Source organism: Gekko japonicus, unplaced genomic scaffold (assembly GCF_001447785.1).
Source record: "Gekko japonicus isolate JY-2015 unplaced genomic scaffold, Gekko_japonicus_V1.1 scaffold291, whole genome shotgun sequence".
NCBI lineage: Eukaryota > Metazoa > Chordata > Lepidosauria > Squamata > Gekkonidae > Gekko > Gekko japonicus.
This window is the reverse complement of record NW_015175978.1, coordinates 382,738-404,043: the sequence shown is the minus strand read 5'-3', so window position 1 is coordinate 404,043 and position 21,306 is coordinate 382,738. Positions and strand designations below refer to the sequence as shown.

The 21,306-nt window shown below is 49.2% G+C and overlaps 1 protein-coding gene across 2 annotated transcripts in view; it reads right to left on the bottom strand.

The window, feature by feature from the left end:
* Positions 1-21,306, bottom strand: part of TM9SF4 (transmembrane 9 superfamily protein member 4) — a 52,385-nt gene that overhangs the window by 4,216 nt on the left and 26,863 nt on the right. For both annotated transcript variants that reach the window (XM_015426177.1, XM_015426178.1), the window contains exons 8-15: positions 19,149-19,260; positions 17,128-17,198; positions 15,473-15,605; positions 12,951-13,032; positions 12,780-12,855; positions 8,877-8,960; positions 6,596-6,771; positions 4,346-4,409 (exon numbers count right to left, since the gene is read on the bottom strand). In XM_015426177.1, the coding sequence (XP_015281663.1) occupies positions 4,346-4,409; positions 6,596-6,771; positions 8,877-8,960; positions 12,780-12,855; positions 12,951-13,032; positions 15,473-15,605; positions 17,128-17,198; positions 19,149-19,260 (798 nt within the window). The remainder of the gene's footprint in view (positions 1-4,345; positions 4,410-6,595; positions 6,772-8,876; positions 8,961-12,779; positions 12,856-12,950; positions 13,033-15,472; positions 15,606-17,127; positions 17,199-19,148; positions 19,261-21,306) is intronic.

Genomic DNA, 21,306 nt, shown 5'->3' with positions numbered 1-21,306 from the left:
GCCCTTGAGAGAACAGCTCTGACAGAAGAATGGCTTGCCCAAGGTCACATCAGCAGCTGCATGTGGAGGAGTGGGGAATCAAACCCGGCTCTTTCAGATGAGAGTCCGCGCACTTAACCACGACACCAGACTGGCTCACCAAAAAGGGCAAACACGTGTGACAAACTCGTATCTGGATTCAAGTCCAGGAGCTCCTTAGAGCCCAGCGAGGTCTTCAGGGTAGAGGCTTTCAAGAGTCAAGGCTCCCTTCTTCGGACAGCTACCTGACGGAGCAAGCTTTGACGCCCGAAAACTGGTATCCCCAAAAATCTTGTTGGTCTATAAGGAGCTACTGGAGTTGTATTCGGCTGTTCCTCTGCAGAGTGACACAGCTGCCCTCTGAGACTTTTCTCTTCCTTGTTTGTGTTGACGGCCCTCGAGCTTCTGGCGACCCTATGAATCGATGACCTCCAGAACGCCCCGTCATTCACAGCCTCGCTCAAGTCTGGCAAGCCAATGGCCTTTGCGGCTTCCTGGACTGAGTCAATCAATCTCACGTTGGGTCTTCCTCTTTTCCGGATGCCTCCCACGTTTCCTGGCATCCTGCCTTTTCCAGGGACTGTTCTCATAACGCAGGGGTGGCCAAACTGCGGCTCGGGAGCAAGGCTCCCTCTAAGCCGTGGAGTCTTGTGAGCAAAAATCCAACTTTGTGAGCGACTGGCCATTAAAGTGGTGAGCCAGCGATTGGGCTACGATATAAATCAGTTTGCTTCTGAACCATCCTTCCTGAGCTAAGATGAAAATGGGTGTTGGAAACAGTGTGGTAGCCTGGGAACATATACGCATTGCTGGCTGGAATGGCCTATTTTGATACCCTTTTGGGAAGAGATAATCTTAACCATAGAGCAAATATCTGGTATAAAATTGCAAAAGACTGTAGAACATCTTCTTTGACATCAATGGAATATAGCTATACCAGTAGAGAGTACGAAACAGCAAATTGCCATTCTTTTAGCAGCGGCTAAAAATGCTGTTGCTCTACAGTGGGAAAGTAAACAGAGACCAAATATGTACGTAATGGCAAGAATCACAGAGAGTGTTAATGATTCCAACTCTCAAAGAACACGATCTGATTTTTCTGTGACGTGCTCTCCCATATTACAGTATTTGACGCAACAGAAAGAAATCCCCGATATTATAGATTTATTATATTTATGGTGAAATAATTAATAATGTGCCAAATGATTGTTAGGATTCATAGTTGTATAAGATACATATGACCTATGTGGTGATCCATTATAGTTGGAACTGTATATTTTATTATTATTGAGATGATGTCTATGTAAATTTGTAATTCATGTGTATGTAAACTTGATTGGAAATCCAATAATTTTTTTTTAAAAAAATGGGTGAGCCAGAGGCTAAAAAAACCGTGAGCTAGCTCACACTAACTCAGCTTAGAGGGAACACTGCTCAGGAGCAACATGCGGCTCTTTCACGCATATTGTGCGGCTCCCGTGAAGTGAAGGGGAGGCATACTTTCCCTCCCTCCCATCTATGTGCTTTCTTTGTTTCTCTCTCTCTCTCTCTCTCTCTTCTTTCCACCTCTTTCATTCTTTCTTCCCACTTCTCTCTTTCTCTCTCTCTCAGACCAACAAACATCATTAGCAAACAAATAAATATCATAGGAAAAATAAATATCATTAGCAAGATCTGTTTTTACCCCTTTTGTTTTTATCTTTGGCCGTCTCATTTAATGTTAATTTTTTAAAAAAGCAAATGTGCATATTTTCCAATTAAAACACATGTGTAATATTTGGCCATGTTTTGCGGCTCTCAAACATCTGACATTTATTCTACGTGGCTCTTATGCTGAGCCAGGTTTGGTCCCCCCTGTCATAAGGTGGCCCAAGTACGATAGCCTCAATTTAGTCACTTTATCTTCCCGGGGAAGTTCAGGCTTCATTTGATCTAGAACCCACCCAGAGAGAACTGGGCAAGGTTTTCACCTCCACGCTCCAGAACTTCTGCAAATTCTAACCCAATGTTCTGGCAAGCAAAGCTGCGAACGGTCCCAACAGATGGAGGCTTTGCAACTGGTGCAACGGGATGCCCGTGGGCGCCATGGCACCTTTTGAGATCGTTCCTGATGCCCACTGAGTGTATCTGAAGATGGGGTGAAGACAGGTGGGGCTTTTGCCCTGCAAGGCTAGACTACTGTCACTCACTCTACGCTGGCCTGCCCTGGAGACTGACCCGGAAGCTCCAGCTGATCCAGAATGCGGCAGTGTGCGCGTCCTAACGGGAACATCGCGGGCTTGCACATATTCATCCAGCGCTGTGCCAGCTGCACTGGTTTCCAGTGCAGAGACAATGTGCAAAGAGTATACGGAATGCTTTTGCGCCCACTTTCAAATTCTCTTTTTTTTTTTTTTGAAAATTTATTTTCATTTTCCACTATAACAGAATTAAACATCATATCTCTTTCACACTCAGTTACAACTTATAATATCCATTACGTCTTCCACATTTTACAACTTTTATACCGCACTAGCATAATTCAGTTTTAATTTATCTTTTTCATCTTCAGCCAAGTCATAAAATAATTTCCATCTGTCCCAAAAAAGTTCCTCTGGTTTATTTTGTAGCGTTGTATTTAACTTGTCCATTTCAGCTATTCCCATCACCATATTTTTGAGTTCTCCTATAGATGGTATTCTTTTAGATTTCCAACGTCTTGCTACACTTTCAAATTCTCACATGGTTGTCAAGCCAGCCCAACCTACTGTAAGAGGCATAGGAAAAAACAACACTCTGAACTCCTTGAAGGATAACCAGGGATAAGAACCCTCCAGTATAGTATACAGGGTGCCTACAGCATCCGGTATTGCCAGGCGGTCTGTAAATGCTCAATGCAGGGTACTTTTAATGGAAACCGTATCTTATCCAGAAATTGAATTTTGCTTCTTAGATATATTATGTTTTACTTCTATGAAATGCCATTCAAGGAACTGTTTGTGTGTGTATACAAGGGGCTCTTTCTTGATTCCCCCCCACACACACACAAACCAGTTTGCTTTGCCAGTGGATCTGTCCCTTGCCCAAGTCAGAGACTCGCCCCAACTGAATGGTGGGAGCTTTGCCAAGAGACAAGGCGATGGTTGCTCTACCATGAGTAAGAAGGGATGCTGCCACGCCGGCAGGTCCCCTGGAAGCATGGAGCTGCTGTAGGTTTGACCGGCTGTGCAGACTGTTAAAACACTCGCAAGAACATCAGAGAAGCCATGCTGGGTCAGGCCAGGGAGCCATCTGGTCCAACACTCTGTGTCACACAGTGGCCAAAACCGAGGGGCCCTCAGGAGGTTTACCAACTAGGGCCAGAACTCCAGAAGCCCTCCCACTGTGGCCCCCCAAGCACCAAGAAGACAGAGCATCCCTGCCCCAGACATAAGAATGTAAGAGAAGCCATGTTGGATCAGGCCAATGGCCCATCCAGTCCAACACTCTGTGTCACACAGTGGCCAAAACCCAGGTGCCTTCAGGAGGTCCACCAACAGGGCCAGAACTCCAGAAGCCCTCCCACTGTGGCCCCCCGAGCACCAAGAAGACAGAGCATCCCTGCCCCAGACATAAGAATGTAAGAGAAGCCATGTTCGATCAGGCCAATGGCCCATCCAGTCCAACACTCTGTGTCACACAGTGGCCAAAACCCAGGTGCCTTCAGGAGGTCCACCAACAGGGCCAGAACTCCAGAAGCCCTCCCACTGTGGCCCCCTGAGCACCAAGAAGACAGAGCATCACTGCCCCACACATAAAAACACAAGAGAAGCCATTCTAAATCAGGCCAGGGGCCCATCCGGTCCAGCACTCTGTGTCAGGGGCCCTCAGGAGCCCCCCCCCCCAAGCACCAAGAATACAGAGCATCACTGCCCTGGACATAAGCCATGTTGGATCAGGCCAGTGGCCCATCCAGTCCAACACTCTGTGTCACACAGTGGCCAAAACCCAGGTGCCTTCAGGAGGTCCACCAACAGGGCCAGAACTCCAGAAGCCCTCCTACTCTTGCCCCCCAAGCACTGAAAAACACAGAGCATCACTGCCGCAGACAGAGTGTTCTGTCTTTATCTTGTGGCTAATAGCCACTCACGGACCTCTGTTCCATACGGCAAGCTGTGGCAGCCATTTTGTGGCTGGCTCCGGCTCCTGTGGTGCCCGTTCTGCGGCGGCCATTTTGTAGCTTTGCCCACCACTCTGTCTCAGAATCCCCAAGGAGCCCACAGGCTCAAAACAGTCGGGGAACCCCCCCCCCTGTTCTCGGTACTGCCCCGTTGGCTCCCTGGAGGAAAAAGGCGAGACTGATGCTTACGCTGAAGATGAAGAAGAGCTCGATGAACATGGCCCCGAAAGGCAGAATCCCGGCCATGAGAATCCTGGGAAGTGGAGAGAGAAAAGGCAAGCTAAGTTATGATGTACCCCCGTATCTCCCCCAACTGTCTGGCAGATTTTGCCCGCCACAACGTCAGTTCCCCTCAGTGACTGAGTTGCCCTACAGTAGCGTCTGTATCTTTTCTATTGATATAAACTTGAAACTGTCCCATGTTTTGTTTAGATATCGGTTTAGGCTTTAGGCCCAGTCCGGGAACTTGAGGGAAAGGCTGTCCTGTTTTTTTTAAACCCTCGTGAAATGGCACTTGAGGCAAATTAACTTTCAAAAACCCTCCCTCAGATCCCATTCTTTGAATATCCAGCTCCAGGTGTAAGATACCAGATGGTATCTTACACCTACCAAGTTTCATAAAATTTCCAACTTTAATTCCCCTTTATGTTGGAGGTCATGTGGTGAACGAGGTATGTTTTTTTCACGTAGGGCTGCCAAATGCCCCCGGGGGGCGGATTTCCCCCCACTTTCGAGCCCCGCTTTCTGCTCCCGCGGAATCGGGGCCCGGGGGAACCCCACCCCCGCGTGTGCGTCAACCGGAAGTGACGTCGCACGCTGGGGGCGGGGCCACGCCATTTGAGGGGGAAACAGAGTTTTCCCCTCAAATGGCGTGGCCCCGCCCCCAGCGCGCGACGTCACTTCCGGGTGACGCGCGTGCGCGTTTCAGACGCCGGCCGGGAGCCCCCCGCTCCTGGCCAAAACATATTTGGCAACCCTATTTTCACGGTTGGTGGTCGTGTATTCATGTCCAACAATTCTGGTCCAAAATAATTTTAGCGATAAAAGATATTACTGGTTGCTTGCTTCCTATGCAGCCTGACCTTATTCTCTTAGATTATTGGAATGACACGGATATACCTAAACTTGGACAAAGAACTCATCTCAGCTTTATTGACGGCTGCAAAGGTTGTCATTGCTGGTAGTTGGAAGTCTCCAAATAAACTGTTATTATAATCATGGCGTTTAAAGTTATGGAAATATTATGCAATGGATAAAATATCTGATGTTGTTGCTAGTGCTAATTTGTCTAACAAGGAATCGAACCTTCTCTTGAAATGGTTTCCTTTTCTAGAATTTATATTTAACGTTGACTCCGCTAAATTCAAGATTCCTCAAAAATACTATGAAGTTTTTCACTGCGTGTAAACTTTTCTGAACAGCGTTTCTACATTCATTATTACCTTATCTAATTCTACTGTTTATATCTGTTATCACTATATTTTGTTCTTTTTACTGTGTAAAATAAAAAATTTAAATTAAAAAAAAAACAAAACCAGGCAGGGAACATATGTATAATAGGGGTATCCAAGGTTTTGCGACTGCTGAGGTAAAAACGTTCTAATATATACAGAGTTGAACTCTTAGAACATTCAAGAGAGTGTATTTGTGGTTTTCGTTCAAGGTTTTCTAGTTCTTTCTTTGAGAGGTGCTTTGTTTTGTATATTTCACCACTAACACAGTTCTTATTAATGTTTCTGCTGAAGGACAGCATTTGCTTAAAGTTTCACGATTTCTTCCTTCAGAGTTCTAGGTTTTCCTCTACATATTCCAGCTTTTTCACTAACTCCTGAGGTGTCTAAGCGTCTCCCCTTTATCAGAGACCGGCCTTCTCTTCCCAACCCCTTCCACTGGCAGGAAGTTATTCTCCTTGTCCCTAAGAAGCAATAGCTCCTTTTTTCCTATTTGGTTTGCCTGGGAGTTCTCTCTAACTACCCAAACCTTCTGCCAAATCCTTCTCCAGTATCCTTTAGAGTCTCAGAAAAGCTACAAAACCACCTTATACAGACAAAGTCCTCCCTCAGAGCAATTTTAATATATATATCTGAGACAATGGGGGTCTGTCTTCTTCCCTCTGTAGAAGTGCTTTCCTGACTACTGCCTGTCAGAAAACACTGACTCCCAAATGTCTGTTCTCTCCAGGTTAACTCATGAGCTCCCCGACTCCCTGACAACAGCAGCATTTTTTTTAAAAGCCTGCTTTTCTGTGCAATCCGTCACGCCAGTTTACTAGAGGAACACGCCAAGAGCACCCCGAGCCTCCTCCGGCAGCGGACAGAGCCGGCAGAAACGTACGGAGGGCAGGGCGGAAGGGGCACACCAGCCCTTTCTGCGGTGGTCTGCCCATCGCCCGCCGAAGGCCACCCAAGCCCGGGCATGCTTCCCCGGCCAGTCACTCACCCGACGAATCTGTTCATGTACCACCTCTGCTCCGGGATCTGCCTCGGGATCTGATTGGTCCGGACGGGGTTGTCGTAGGGCTGCTTGCGGAACCCGAAGTAGTAGCCCAGGTAGACGAGGGGCAAGGAGATGCCGAACCACATGCACAGCAGGGCCACCATGGTGGGGAACGGGACCTGCAAGGACAGCCCGGATCTCAGGACGCCCGGCCGCCAAACGTCAAGGCCACGCTGCGCGGGGAGGCCGCTTGGGTCACCCACTGGAGCACACACACACCCCCGCCCCACATGTCCCACCCAGCATCTCCTCTGCCATACCCCCCTCCTTTCTGAGCGGAGACAGGAAATGTGTGAGCCGGAGGCTGAAAAACTGTGAGCTGGCTCGCACTCACTCAGCTTAGAGCCCCACTGCAAAAAGCGCAGAAACACAGCGGCGAGGGGAAGAGCTCTGTGGCCTCTAACCCACTGAGTGTGAGTGTGTGTTGGGCGTGTAAAGTGCGGCCAGTCTGCGGCCAGCTTTTGGGAGATCCCACAATGATGCTGAAGGCAAGAGAATAACAGAAGTGGCCTTGCCGTCGCTGGCCTCTGTGTCGCGGCCCCACCACTGCCTGATGGTCGCCCATCTCAGGACTGGCCAGGGCCGACCCTGCTAAGCTTCCGAGGCCTGACAAGCTCGGGCAAGCTGGGGCCATCCGGCCTTTAATGTGGGGTGGGTGGGACATGTCATCAGGCCTCAGATAAAATTTACAGGAGTAATTGTTCCTATGGATCCAGCTATAATTTTATTAAATCTGTGAGAAGAGGGTCGGATTCCCAGAGATTGCAAAGACCTAATCATAGCCCCTTCGACTGCAGCTAAAGCAACAATTGCTCAGCATTGGAAAAATGAGAACCCTCCAACAACTGACCAATGGATAAGGAAAGTGTGGGATTATTTTACCCTAGAAAAGTTTTCAGGTTTTTTTTTGTTAGGGAAGTTATGACAAGGTTAATTCTTAATCCTTTAGATAAATGGTTTCCTTTCTTGGAGAAGGTAGAAGCAGAGAAAATGATTTGTGAAAAATGGGCTATATCTAATATTAGCGCAATGTTAATGTAAGTTTTCAGGTTCGAATTTTCTATTGTTGGGTTTTGTGGTTTTCTGAGTTTATCAAATAATATTACTGTGATGCACCTATTATTCTGGTAACCAGTTATTCAGTATCTATACTTGTTTTATATGTGTAAAAACTGTGAATGCTTTATGGAAAATTATAAGACTCAATAAAGTGTTTATTTAATCAGGCCTCAGATGACTCACGGCGACCCTGTATGGTTTTCAAGGCAAGAGATGAGCACAGGCGGCTTGCCCTCGCCTGCCTCTGCGTAGCAACCCTGGGCTGCCTTGGGGGTCTCCCATCCCAAGTACTAACCAGGGCTTGACCCTACTTAGCTACCGAGATCTGCTCCTTCCGCTTTTACCTTTCACAACAACCAATGCTCTCTCTGAGCTGTGGAGTCCTGTGAGCAAAGATTCTACACTGTGAGCTCCCGCCATTAAAAGTTGCAAGCGGGCGATTTGGCTACTGCGTAAAATCAGTTTGCTCTGGAGCCATCCTTTCCTGAGCGAAGACAGAAATGTGTGAGCCGGAGGCTAAAGAACTGTGAGCTAGCTCACACTAACTCAGCTTAGAGGGAACACTGGTCCTAACCAGGGGTCATTTCGTAGAAAAAGCGGTGCAGCTCATTAGCATAACTTATTTGCATATGCCACACCCCCTGACATCACCGGAAGTGTGTCAGAAGGCAACACCCACCGCTCAGGCTCCACTGGACTGTTTGGGATAGCTAGCTATTGGGGGGGGGGGCGCGTGCAGATCTGTCCTCGCAGAGGAGGGAGAGCTTGTACCTGAATAAACCTTATCTGCAGCTTACCTGGCTGCTTCTTGCTCTGACTGAGGGCTGCTGGGAGCAGGGGGTTGGGCTTGTTGCATGTGCCCGCCCCCCGGGCTCTTTATTGCCGGAGCTCTGCTCCTGTGCGCTCCTGCAGGAAATGACCCCTGATCCTAACCATTACACCATGCTGGCTCTCAGAAACCAGCCAGTTGCCCCTGAGGCTTTACATTTATGCTGGGGGGGGGGTGTTTCCCCACAATATATGCCCTCCCACCCCGAAGGATTCCTCACAGTCTTCCAACTTGCACACAGGCTGAAAGATAAACCACAAAGAGACTGGAGAACAGAAGCCCGAGTATGACGGCTTTGCACGGAGCAGGCCGAGGCAGTGAGAGGACGATACGCACCGCTCCTGAGGAGTGTTTGCCCCAGATGAAGCAGTTCAGGATGAAGCAGATCCCAAAGATGACTCCCGGGTACAGAGTGGCCGTCTGCAAGAGAGGAGGGACACACAGGACTGAAGCCGTTACCCGGCACAGGGAGGCAGCTCAGGGCCAGGGGACCAGGCAAGGCCGAAGGGACCCTGCGGTGTGCCTGGCGCCCGAGAATCTCACCTCAACACGCCCCTGGCCCATGAACCACAGGAACGACGGACCCCTCAAGAGGCACAACTAGAGATGTGAAGGCCCGGGAAAAAACCCGGGAAAATTCAGGGGGGGGGGGAAGGGTTTTTTTCCCCAGTTTTTTTTCTGAAGCCTTTTTGGTTTTTTCCCGAAAAATTGAAAAAAGAGAAGAAAGACAATTGATTATGGAACGTTTTATTTTAACATGATGAATAAAATAGTTAGGACAAGGTGTTCAAATATTTTCCAAATAATTTCTAAAAGATATGTATGGTATTGGATTGATCTAATTTCTGTGCACTGAGGACAAGCAAGTCCTAGGTTACAAACTGAACTCTCCAATGCAAGAACAAGATGCATTTCTTCCTTTTGGAGGTGCTATTGTCACAAGAAAGGAAAAAGGTTTGTTTTGTTTTTGCACATGGGTGGGTATTCTGTTTGCAATCATTGTCTGGATACACTCTATTTTTAATATGCTAGTTGTGATGATTTCATGCCAAGTAAAAATGTCCATAGTCATATTTTATGTTCCTAAAGTAACAGAATGGCTTTCAATATGGAAAAGAAAAAAAGAAGTGCTAATGTAGCATTTTTTCCAATTTTTCCGAAAATTTCCGTCCCCCCCGGAAAAAAACCTGTTTTTCCCCCCAAGCTTCAAAATTTCCGGAAATTTTACATCTCTGGGCACAACAAAAGAGAGATGCCTCAGAGTTCACTAGAACTCTTCTCCAGGCTGACTAGGAGACAAAAGAAGGGGTCAGTGATGTTCAGAAGAGGGCGGATGGGCATAACGGGAGAGAGGGAGGGAGAGAGGGAGGTGATTCTAGCTCAGACTGAACTGGGTCAGATCGTGCCTGGAGCTCAAGAGACACACTCCGTTCGAACGGGTGTTATAACGCCTTCCCACTGCTGAGGTGGAATCGTCAGCTTTGCTAAAATCAGGGCCCCCCCCCCCCCCCCATCTTCACCAGGGGCCTGTCAGCTGCTCTGCGGTCGCCACAGCTCCGGGCTGGGAAATTCCTGAAGGGCTGCCGGCAATTTTTGATGCGGCGTGGACCAAGGGGAAAGTGTGGGCCCGCGGAACACAGCAAACTCTCAGAAGCCAGAGAGAGAGAGAGGCCTTGCGAGCACTTGGGGGGAAGAACCGGGCTTCAGTGTATCCCTCCCCAGAACTAGGAAGATAAACCAAGCAATGGGGCAAAACTGCTCAGGTCGTTTGCCCAGATGGCAGAATTTGTTTCTTAGAATCACAGAACAGAACCAGAGAGTCGGAAGGGACCTCCAAGGTCATCTAGTCCAACCCTCTGCACTCTGCAGGAAATTCACAAATACCTCCCCCCCACACACACACACAGTGACCCCTACTCCATGCCCAGAAGATGACGAAAAACCGCCAGGATCCCTGGCCAAACCGGCCTGGAGAAAAACTGCTTCCTGACCCCAACATGGCAATCAGCATTTCCCTGGGCGCGTATGAAAGGGCCACGAGGACTGAGCACCGAGGTAACCCTTCCTGCCCTCCCTCTCGTGATCTGCCCAAGTTCACGGAATCAGCACGGCTGTCAGATGGGGCCATCGAGCCTCTGCTTGAAAATCTCCCAAGAAGGAGAGCCCACCACCTCCCGAGGAAGCCGGCTCCACTGAGAAACCGCTCTCACTGTCAGTAAGATCTTCCTCATGTTTCTTAAACGGCACATTTTTAAAAAATAACAGCGTGGTCGTGGTGCAAAGTGCTGCCAAGTCTCAGCTGACTTATGGGAACCCCTCATGAGGTTTTCAAGGCACGAGATGAACAGAGGTAGGTTGCCATCGCCTGCCTCTGCACGGCGACCCTTCATTTCCTCTCCCATCCAAATACTAACCACGGGTGACCCCCGCTTCGCTTCCAAGATATGACAAGAATGGGCCAGCCTGGGCCATCCACGTCAGGGCAGATGTGCAGAGGTGGTTTTGCCATGCCCTGCCTCTGCGCGGCAACCCTGGGCGGTCTCCCATCCAAGGACTAACCAGGGACGACCCTGCTTAGCTTCCAAGATGTGACAAAAATGGGTCAGCCCGGGCTATCCACGTCAGGGCAGATGTGCAGAGGTGGTTTTGCCATGCCCTGCCTCTGCGCGGCAACCCTGGGCGGTCTCCCATCCAAGGACTAACCAGGGACGACCCTGCTTAGCTTCCGAGATCCGATGAGATGGGGCTACCCTGGGCCCTCTAGGTCAGGGCAAAAGATATATGGAGACCATTATTACCTGCCTCTGCGTAGCAACCCTGGACTTCCTTGGTGGTCTCCTATCCAAGTACTGACTGGGCCCACCCCGCCTAGCTTCCTAGATCTGACTCGCTCAGGTTAGCCTGGGCCATCCGGGCCAGAGCAATGCAGAGTACAGAACTGCAGACACCGGCCAAGTGATCTCCTGGTATCCAGCACAACACAACCCCCCACCCCACCCCGAATAACACCAGGAATCCGTCTTGCATTCATGCGAGAGATGTAAAAATTCCGGAAATTTTGAAGCTCGGGAAAAAACCTGTTTTCCCCCCGTTGTTTTTTTTTTGGGGGGGGGGAACAGAAATTTTTGGAAAAATTGAAAAAAATGCGACATTAGCACTTCTTTTTTCTTTTCCAGATTGAAAGTCATTCTGTTACTTTAGGAACATAAAATATGACTATGGAGATTTTTACTTGGCATTAAATCATCATAACTAGCATATTAAAAATATAGTGTAGCCAAACTATTATTAGAAACAGAATACCCACTCACACGCAAAAACAAGACTGAAACCTTTTTCTTTCCTTCTGACAATAGCACCTCCTAAAGGAAGAAATGCATCTTGTTCTTGCATTGGAGAGTTCAGTTGGTAACCCAGGACTTGCTTGTCCTCAGTGCACAGAAATTAGATCAACCCGATACCATACATATTTTTTAGAAATGATCTGAAAAATATTTGAACACCTTGTCTTAAAATATTTTATTCATCACGTTGAAATAAAATGTTCCATAATCAATTTCTTTCCTTTTTTTTTAATTTTTCCAATTTTTTGGGGAAAAACCAAAAAGGCTTCAGAAAAAAAACGGAAGAAATCTACCCCCCCCCCCCGGATTTTTCTGGTTTTTTGCGGATTTTTCTGGTTTTTTCCCCAGGCCTTCACATCTCTAGTAGCAACCCTGGACTTCCTTGGAGGTCTCCCATTTGAGTACTAACCAGGGCCGACCCTGCTTAACTTCCGAGATCCGATGAGATGGGGCTACCCTGGGCCATCCAGGTCAGGGCAAAAGATATATGGAGACCATTATTGCCTGCCCCTGCGTAGCAACCCTGGACTTCCTTGGTGGTCTCCTATCCAAGTACTAACTGGGCCGACCCCGCCTAGCTTCCTAGATCTGACTTGCTCAGGCTAGCCTGGGCCATCCGGGCCAGAGCAAAGCAGAGTACAGAACTGCAGACACAGGCCAAGAGATCTCCTGGTATCCAGCACAACCCCTCCCCCCCAGAATCACACCAAGAATCCTTCTTGCATTCACGCCACTCCCCTTTATCAAGTTCAACACCAAAGCGACCGTCACGCCGATGGGACCGCAGACTCCACACAGTTTGGCTCTGATCAGGACCCCACCTCGCCCTCTCTCCTTGGCCCCCAATGCCCTTCTGGGCGCCACGGCCCCATCTGCAGGCAGCAGGGTCACTTACACAGAAAGCCCCTTTCTTCCACCGATGGCCTTTCAGGGTCCGATACAATCTGCCAGCGGAAAAGCCGCCGAAAGCCCTAGGGTGGGGGTGAGAACGGAAGGCAAGAGGTTAGATCTCCTACCCACTGGTCTGGAACAGGCACGACGGGCACAAGCCGGAGGACACACCTACCCCATGAACATGAAGAGGAAACAGGCCGTGGTCATCAGGGCGCCGCGGCTGGACGGAGACAGCATCCCCAGCATGGCCACAACTGCAAGGCAAAGCAGGGGAGGGTCGGAAGATTGAAACGGAAGCAGGGGCTGCGGAGTGCCACCCACGTGGGCGGAATCGTAGAATCAATGGATGATTAGCTCTGTGAGTCATTTGGCAGGGGTGCAGGTTTAAAAGGGGATTAAGTCAAATTTACAGAGGATAGGACCACCCGTGGCTACTGGCCAGGGTGACTAAAAGGAACCTCCACCTTCACAGGCAGTCAACCTCTGAGTCCCGGAGCCAGGAGGTAACAGCAGGGGAAGGACTCAGCATATATGCCTATTATTGTACTTCCTGGTGGGCCACTGTGTGAGACGGGATGCTGGACTGGATGGACCCTCACTGGTCTGATCCTGCAGGGCTATTCTGCAGTTCTTACCAGGGGAAGGCCTCAGCCTCTCTGCCCTGTTGCTGGCCCTCCAGAGGAACTGGCTGGCCCCTGTGTGAGACAGAATGTTGGACTAGATGGACCTCTGCTCTGATCCAAGAGGGCATATCTTCTTATGAAGGCTTCAGCCTCCGTGCCCTTTTGTCTGGTCTGATCCAGCAGGGCTCTTCTGATGTTCTTATGAAGGCCTCAGCCTCTCTGCCCTGTTGCTGGCCCTCCAGAGGACCTGGCTGGCCCCTGTGTGAGACAGAATGTTGGACTAGATGGACCCTCACTGGTCTGATCCTGCAGGGCTATTCTGCAGTTCTTACCAGGGGAAGGCCTCAGCCTCTCTGCCCTGTTGCTGGCCCTCCAGAGGACCTGGCTGGCCCCTGTGTGAGACAGAATGTTGGACTAGATGGACCCTCACTGGTCTGATCCTGCAGGGCTATTCTGCAGTTCTTACCAGGGGAAGGCCTCAGCCTCTCTGCCCTGTTGCTGGCCCTCCAGAGGACCTGGCTGGCCCCTGTGTGAGACAGAATGTTGGACTAGATGGACCTCTGCTCTGATCCAAGAGGGCATATCTTCTTATGAAAGCTTCAGCCTCCGTGCCCTTTTGTCTGGTCTGATCCAGCAGGGCTCTTCTGACGTTCTTATGGGTCTTGTGCAGCTGCCACCCAATCCAGAAGCTGGAAGTCCCCATTTATGTTTTACTGAGGGAACCGGGAGTCTGTCTGTTGAGCTTTCGTCAGGGCTGTGCCGTCTGCATTGCAAATGGCCGGCAAGCCACAGAACATGTGGCACAGGCAGCACACCCCGGGGCGCCTCTGCAGCTAACAGAGCTTTGCCCTCCCAAGATGCTGCCACAGAGCCACGGAGAGGCAAAAAGCCACCCAGCCCAGTTTCCCAAGGAGAGGCACGACCATCCATCCCACAGAAGGTGCCCCCCTTCCAAAAAAATACGTGTAAAGACTATAAAATAAGAAACAAGGATTTAGTAGTTAAGAAGGTTTTCTGAAACTAAAAATGAGACAACTAAAGTATGAGTTGTGATTAAAAAGATATAAGTAGAAAACTATTTTTGTGTTGGTGAAGTTAACTAGCATGGTTTTCAGAGAAGATAACCAGATAAAGGTTAAACACGTGAATTGGTGAAGGGTATATTATATATGAAGGAGCTGCGGTGGCTCAAGTGGTTAAGACGCTGAACTGCAGGCTGTGGAAGGTCAGTAGTTCAGCAGTTCGAGACCCGAGTGTGCCGCATGACGGAGTGAGCTCCCGTCTCTAGTCCCAGCTCCTGCCAACCTAGCAGTTCGAAAGCAAGGAATTGCAAGTAGATAAATAGGTACCACTTCGGTGGGAAGGTAACAGCATTCCGTGCGCCTTGGTGTTTAGTCATGCCGGGCACATGACCATGGAAACGTCTTTGGACAGTGCTGGCTCTTCAGCTTTGAAACGGAGATGAGCACCGCAACCCTAGAGTCGGACTCGACTGGCTTTCGAGCAAGGGAAACCTTTACCCTTACCTATATCATTAGAAGGCAGAAGCTAGAAAGTAGCAACGTAAATAAGTAATAAATTCATTTTAAAAAATTGGAGCAGAAATTAGGTGTAGAAATTATGTGAGGATAGGAAGATATTGGGTGACTATTGAAAGAAAATAGGTATTGTTTAGAACTAAAATGTTTTGAAGGGCTTGGAATTACTTTATTGGTTAAAGGTGCTTGTTAAATAGGTTCTTTTTATTATCTAGTAGATTGAGGGAACAGAAACATTAGAATGTAATTCCAAAGTGCTTAATGAAAATGATATAATTTGAAAAATTATTTAACGTAGATTAATTGAAAGTTGTTGCTTTTTTTTTGGTTGGAAGTCCATGATGATTTATAATATCAGGATAAGAAGACAATTAATCTGTATTAGTTCGGTTATGTAGAAATATTTTGGTGAGGAAAAGATAATGTCTCTTTTTTGCCTGTCTTTTGTGTCTGAAAACCTAATAAATATAATTTTTTTAAAAAAGAAGGTGCCCCCCCTCCCACGTTCAACACCCCCCCCCGGCCTAACTTACAGATCACAATCAGGATCATGCAGAACAGCTGGATCCCAGAGCCCAACAGAGAGCTGAGGATCATGGGATACTGAGGGGGCCTGAAGACGTCACCGTGCACCAGCTTCCAGCCGGACTCCTCCATGGTATCTTCCTGCAGGAGAACCCAACAGAAGCCAAGACTGAAAAACTGAATCCTGGAAGGGAACTGGGCTTGCAGAGGGGGTGAGGGGCAAGAGAAACAATACGTGGTCGAAGGATTTCACGGCCGGAGTTCGTCAGTTGTGGTAGATCTTCTGGCCGTGGTCTTGGCATTGTAGGACCGGATGTTTCGCCAGCAGCTGTGACTGGCATCCTCAGAGGTGTATAACACAGAAAGAGGGAGGACTCTCTGTGTCAGGGTGAGAAGAAGAAAAATAGTAGGCGGGTAATTTATATCTACTCAGGAAGGTGAGGTGGGGCTGAGTCATTATCTTGTAGGAGTTCCCCAGGCTGTGAAACATACTAATGGAGGAGCTTTCCTGAGGAGGTTCTTTTGCATATCAGCCCTACCCCACCTTCCAGAGTAGATATAAATTACCTGCCTACCATTTTTCTTCTCACCTTGACACAGAGAGTCCTCCCTCTTACTGTGTTATACCTCTGAGGATGCTAGTTCACAGCTACTGGAGAAACGTCAGGTTCTATGATGCCAAGACCACGGCCACACATCCCGGAAAATCTACAACTAATGGTAAGAGAAACGTTTGTTCTCAGGGCTTGTCTTCTTTCTAGGTTCTCCCTTCCCTCTTAAAGATACACCCTCACATTTCACGACAGCCTCAGAAAACTGCCCCCTCAAAGATGTCCTTCGTTCTTCTGGCTCTGTTGCCACTTTGGGGTCAGAAAGCAGGTTTTCTCCAAGCCAATTTGGCCAGGGATCCTGGAGGCCCCCCCCCCCATCTTCTGGGTGGGGAGCACAGGTCACTGGGGGTGTGGAGGGGAAGGTATGTGTGAATTTCCTGCATTGTGCAGGGGGTTGGACTAGATGGCCCTGGAGTTCCCCTTCCAACTCTATGAGTCTATGATTCTATGTTATTTGGTGAAACGGGAGCACAGGCCTCACTGGTGTTAACCTTTCAGCACTCAGGCTCACTTTGAATTACAAGGGAGCCTATGAAACTTAGTATAAAAGGAGGCAGATCCCATGTGAAAGGAAATCAGACGGCATCCAAATATCATTAAATTACTTTATTCCAGAGATGCAACTATGTGTCTGGTAGCCATGTCATAGATCTGGAATGTGGAGGGGGGGCACCTCCTCTTCGTTCTCAGTTCTTCCCTGTCCAGTGCGCTATCTCTGGCTTGACCTTGTTGTCGTTCCCAGCTGCAATTAACTCGGCTGGGAAAGCTAACGGTTTTTGCGCTTTGCCCGCTTGCTCACAGTGACTCACGAAAGCTCCTGACCTGCCACAAATGTTGTCAGTCTTTAAGGTGCTACTGGATTTTGGCTCTATGGTAATACCAGGTCTGCCGAGAGGCTCATGAAAGATGGGAACTCTGATTCCTGACCTCCACCCCTCCCCATTGTATGATGAGGCTGCCTCTTCTCGTCTACCTCTTCCGAAAGGAGACTTTGAAAATGCTGTCAGAAACTACCCCCCCCCCCCCCCCCACAACACATGCTGAATACTTACAATGTCATCCTCCTTGTTATAGTTGGCAATATCCTTCCGGAGGGTCCGGATGATGATCATGCTGAGAATACCTGACATACACAAAACCCAGAATGAGCATGGGGCTTCTAACCTATCCTCCTTGGTCTCATAAGGAGGAGGAGGAGGAGGAGATTGGATTTATACCCCGCCCTTCACTACCCAAAGGTGTCTCAGAGCGGCTTACAAACCCCTTTCCCTTCCCCTCCCCACAACAGACACCTTGTGAGGTAGGTGGGGCTGAGAGAGCTCTTGACCCTGCTTCGCTTCCGAGATCTGCCAGGCATGTAATCTGGCCGTCTCCAAAGGCAAGGGATCCTGGGACAAAGTTTCCCAACTGCATGCATTCACAGGGCCACTGGACCAGCCCGTTAGCCTTTAAGAGGGCCAGTTTGGTGTAGTGATTAGGAGGGCAGACTCTAATCTGAGAGAACCGGGTTTGATTCCTCGCTCCTCCACATGCAGCTGCCGGTGTGAGCTTGGGTCAGTCACAATGCTCCTTCTATGCTGTGGAGTCTTCTGATAAAAAATTCTACTTTGTGACCTACTGGCACTGAAGTTGTGAGCCAGCCATTTGGCTACTGCATAAATTAGTTTGCTCCTTCCTGAACTAAGACGAAAATGTGTGAGCTGGAGGCTAAAAAACTGTGAGCTAGCTCACACCAGCTCAGCTTAGAGGGAACACTGGTCAGTCATAAGTTCTTTCAGAGCTGTTCTCTCAAGGGCAGATCTCGAGAGAGCTCTCTCAGCCCCACCCACCTCACAGGGTGTCTGTTGTGCGGAGGGGAAGGGAAAGGAGATTGTAAGCCGCTCTGAGACTCCTTCGGGTAGTGAAGAGCGGGGCATAAATCCAATCTCTTCTTTTCTTAAGGTGCCCTGAGATTCCGGTTTCACTTCTCGTACACTTCCTAGTATTTCTACACTAGACTCCTTTGGCCACCACTGCTTTCACTGTCCTCTAGGGGGTGCTCTAAACACGCCTCTTGGGAATTTACCCTTTTTGAGGCACACATGGACTCTCTTCTGCAGGTACGCAGCCCCCCCCCCCAATGGTTTATAGCAGGCCCAACTACAAGGAAAGGCTTTGGCTCTGTGCTGTGTTCGTAGGCCTTCTGGGGCACTTGGCCGACCGCTGTGCAAAGCAAAATCCTAGTCTAGATGGGCCCTCACTGATCTGACCCAATGTGACTGCTCGTAAAGAGACTGAGCAAAACCACACGGGGAGTCTAGGATCTGAGGAGGAGGCTTTATATTGGATTTATCCCCCGCCCTTCACTACCCGAAGGAGTCTCCAAGCGGCTTACAAACTCCTCTCCCTCCCCCTCCCCACAACAGACACCCTGTGAGGTAGGTGGGGCTGAGAGAGCTCTGACAGAAATGGCTCTTTTTTCAAGAACAGCTCTTACCAGAACTATGGCTTGCTGAAGGTCATACAGCAGGTGCACGTGGAGGAGTGGGGGATCAACCCCGGTTCTCCCAGATTAGAGTCTGCGCACTTAACCACTACACCAAACTGGCTGCTGGTGTGACCTTCTCTCAGAGCTGTTCTCTCAGGAGCAGTTCTCAAGAGAGCTCTCTCAGCCCCACCTACCTCACAGGGTGTCCTGCTGCAGGGAGGGGAAGGGAAAGGAGATTGTAAGCCACTCTGAAGAGAAGAGATTGGATTTATCCCCCGGCCCTTCACTACCCGAAGGAGTCTCAGAGCGGCTTCCAATCTCCTTTCCCTTCCCCTCCCCACAACAGACACCCTGTGAGGTAGGTGAGGCTGAGAGAGCTCTTGACAGAAACGGCTCTTTTTCAAGGACAGCTCTTATCAGAACTACGCCTTGCCCAAGGTCATCCAGCAGGTGCAAGTGGAGGAGTGGGGAATTAGACCCGGCTCTCCCAGATTAGAGTCCGCGCACTTAACCACTACACCAGAAGAACTCCATCGTCTCCCCCATCCACTCACGCACTCCCAGCCCGCCTCCCCTCCGACTCTCTCCCCCCTGCATCTCTCTCACCAGAAAGGAAGAAGACGACCACCACGGAGTTGATGATGGAGAACCAATGGATCTGCACGTCACTCATGGTGAGGTAGGTGTCCCAACGGGAGGCCCATTTGATGTTGCTTTCCTGCCGGAGAAGGTTAGCTGGTTTAGACCACCTGGCGTGCTGCACGCTGGGTCACCCTTACTCTCATGCTATTTATTTATTTATTTATTGTTTGTTTGTTTAATTTAAACCTAGCCCTACCCCAACAATGGGCTCAGGGTGGCTCACAACATAAAATCAGCAAATGATAAAAAAAATAGAAGAATAACAACAATAAAATCAGCAAACAATAAAAACAACACAACAATAAAAACAATAAAACAGCAATAGCAGGTAAGATCGACCCATGCCCATAACAGAATCACCCCTCCCCATTTTTTTTCCTTTCCAGTGCCCATGTAGTACCCAAAACAGCAGGGCATCGGAAAAGGGTCATGAACAGTGCCACGGACAGGACAAGGCAGTGCGGGGGGAGGGGGGGGGAACAACAGGTGCCAAGGCTAAATGGGAAGTGGTTTAACCCAAACCACTTTTCAGACCAGGCCCATTAATAGAATGAGAAGGAGAAGAGGAGGAGATTGGATTTATACCCCGCCCTTCACTCGGAGTCTCAGAGCGGCTTACAAACTCTTTTCCCTTCCCTTCTCCGAAGAAGAAGAAGAGGAAGAAGATGGAAGAGGAGATTGGATTTATACCCCGCCCTTCACTACCCAAAGGTGTCTCAGAGCGGCTTACAAACTCCTTTCCCTTCCCTTCCCCGAAAAGGAAGAAGAAGAGGAAGAAGGAGGATGAGGAGGAGATTGGATTTATACCCCGCCTTTCAGACACCCTGTGAGGTACATGGGGCTGAGAGAGCTCTGACTGAGAACTGCCCTTTCAAGGACAGCTCTTGTCAGAATTATGGCTTGCCCAAGGTCATCCAGCAGCTGCAAGTGGAGGAGTGGGGAATCAAACCCGGTTCTCCCAGATTAGAGTCAGTGCACTTTACCACTACACCAAACTGGCTCTCTGTAGGGTCTCTGAAACCAAACAAAGCAACGTGAAAGACTCCTGGGAACCCAGAGCCAATGACTATGCAGGGGGTTACTCCCAGGGGCCCAGGAACCTAACAGAAGGAGCTGCCTGATCCAAAGTCAGTCCCTTGGGTCTGTCAAGCTCTCCGTTGGCCGCTCTGACAGGCACTGGCCGGCCAGATTCTCTGGCAATCGAAGATTCTGTCGATGAGCAGGACCGAAGTGGTCCCTGCCTGGTGGAACTCTCTGCTGGAAGACATCCGTGCCCTGCGGGAGTCACTACCTCTCCGCAGGGCTTGCAAGGCAGAGATGTTCCGCCGGGCCTTTGGCTGAGGACAGCGACGGGGGGAAATATTACATATGGCACTCTCCTATATCTCCCCATCCCTTGTAACCCCTCCCCGCAGGTAGGCTGGGGGGCTAAACTTTTTTCTTCCGCCATCTTGTAGATGTCCTTTGTTCTTTTTATCTACTGTTCTTGGTTTAGGTGGTTTTAATCTTGTTTTTAATTTAGAACCTTTTGGGGGGGGGTATACTACCCCTGTTGTAAGCCGCCCTGAGCCCTACCTGTAGGGAAGGGCGGCCTAGTAAATCTAATTTAATAAACAAAATAAATAAAATAAACTTAGGACCTCCTGCTGGTACTGAGCCCATTCTCCACCTGGACTGCTTAGCAGAACGGAAACAATTTCCTTACAATCACAGTGGAAGGACACTCGTGAACTGACTTCCACTGCTGAAAAAGAGATCTACTTCCAGGGGATGCTAAATCTTCCTTCAGATGGAGTCAGGATCCAGGCAACGCGCTTGATGCCTGAGCCCCAGAAAAGGCATTCTTCAGATCTGGCCGACTCATCCACAGGCCGCAAGCCCCAAACCGCACAGAGTTTGGTGGAGTGGTTAGGAGCTGCTGGCGTGACCTTGGGTCAGTCACAAGTTTTCTCAGAGCTGTTCTCTCAGGAGCACTCCTTGAAAGAGCTCTCTCAGCCCCGCCTACCTCACAGGGTGTCTGTTGTGGGGAGGGGAAGGGGAAGGAGATTGTAAGCCACTCTGAGACTCCTTCCGGTAATGAAGGGCAAGGTATCAATCCAATCTCTTCTTCTTCTCTCCTCTT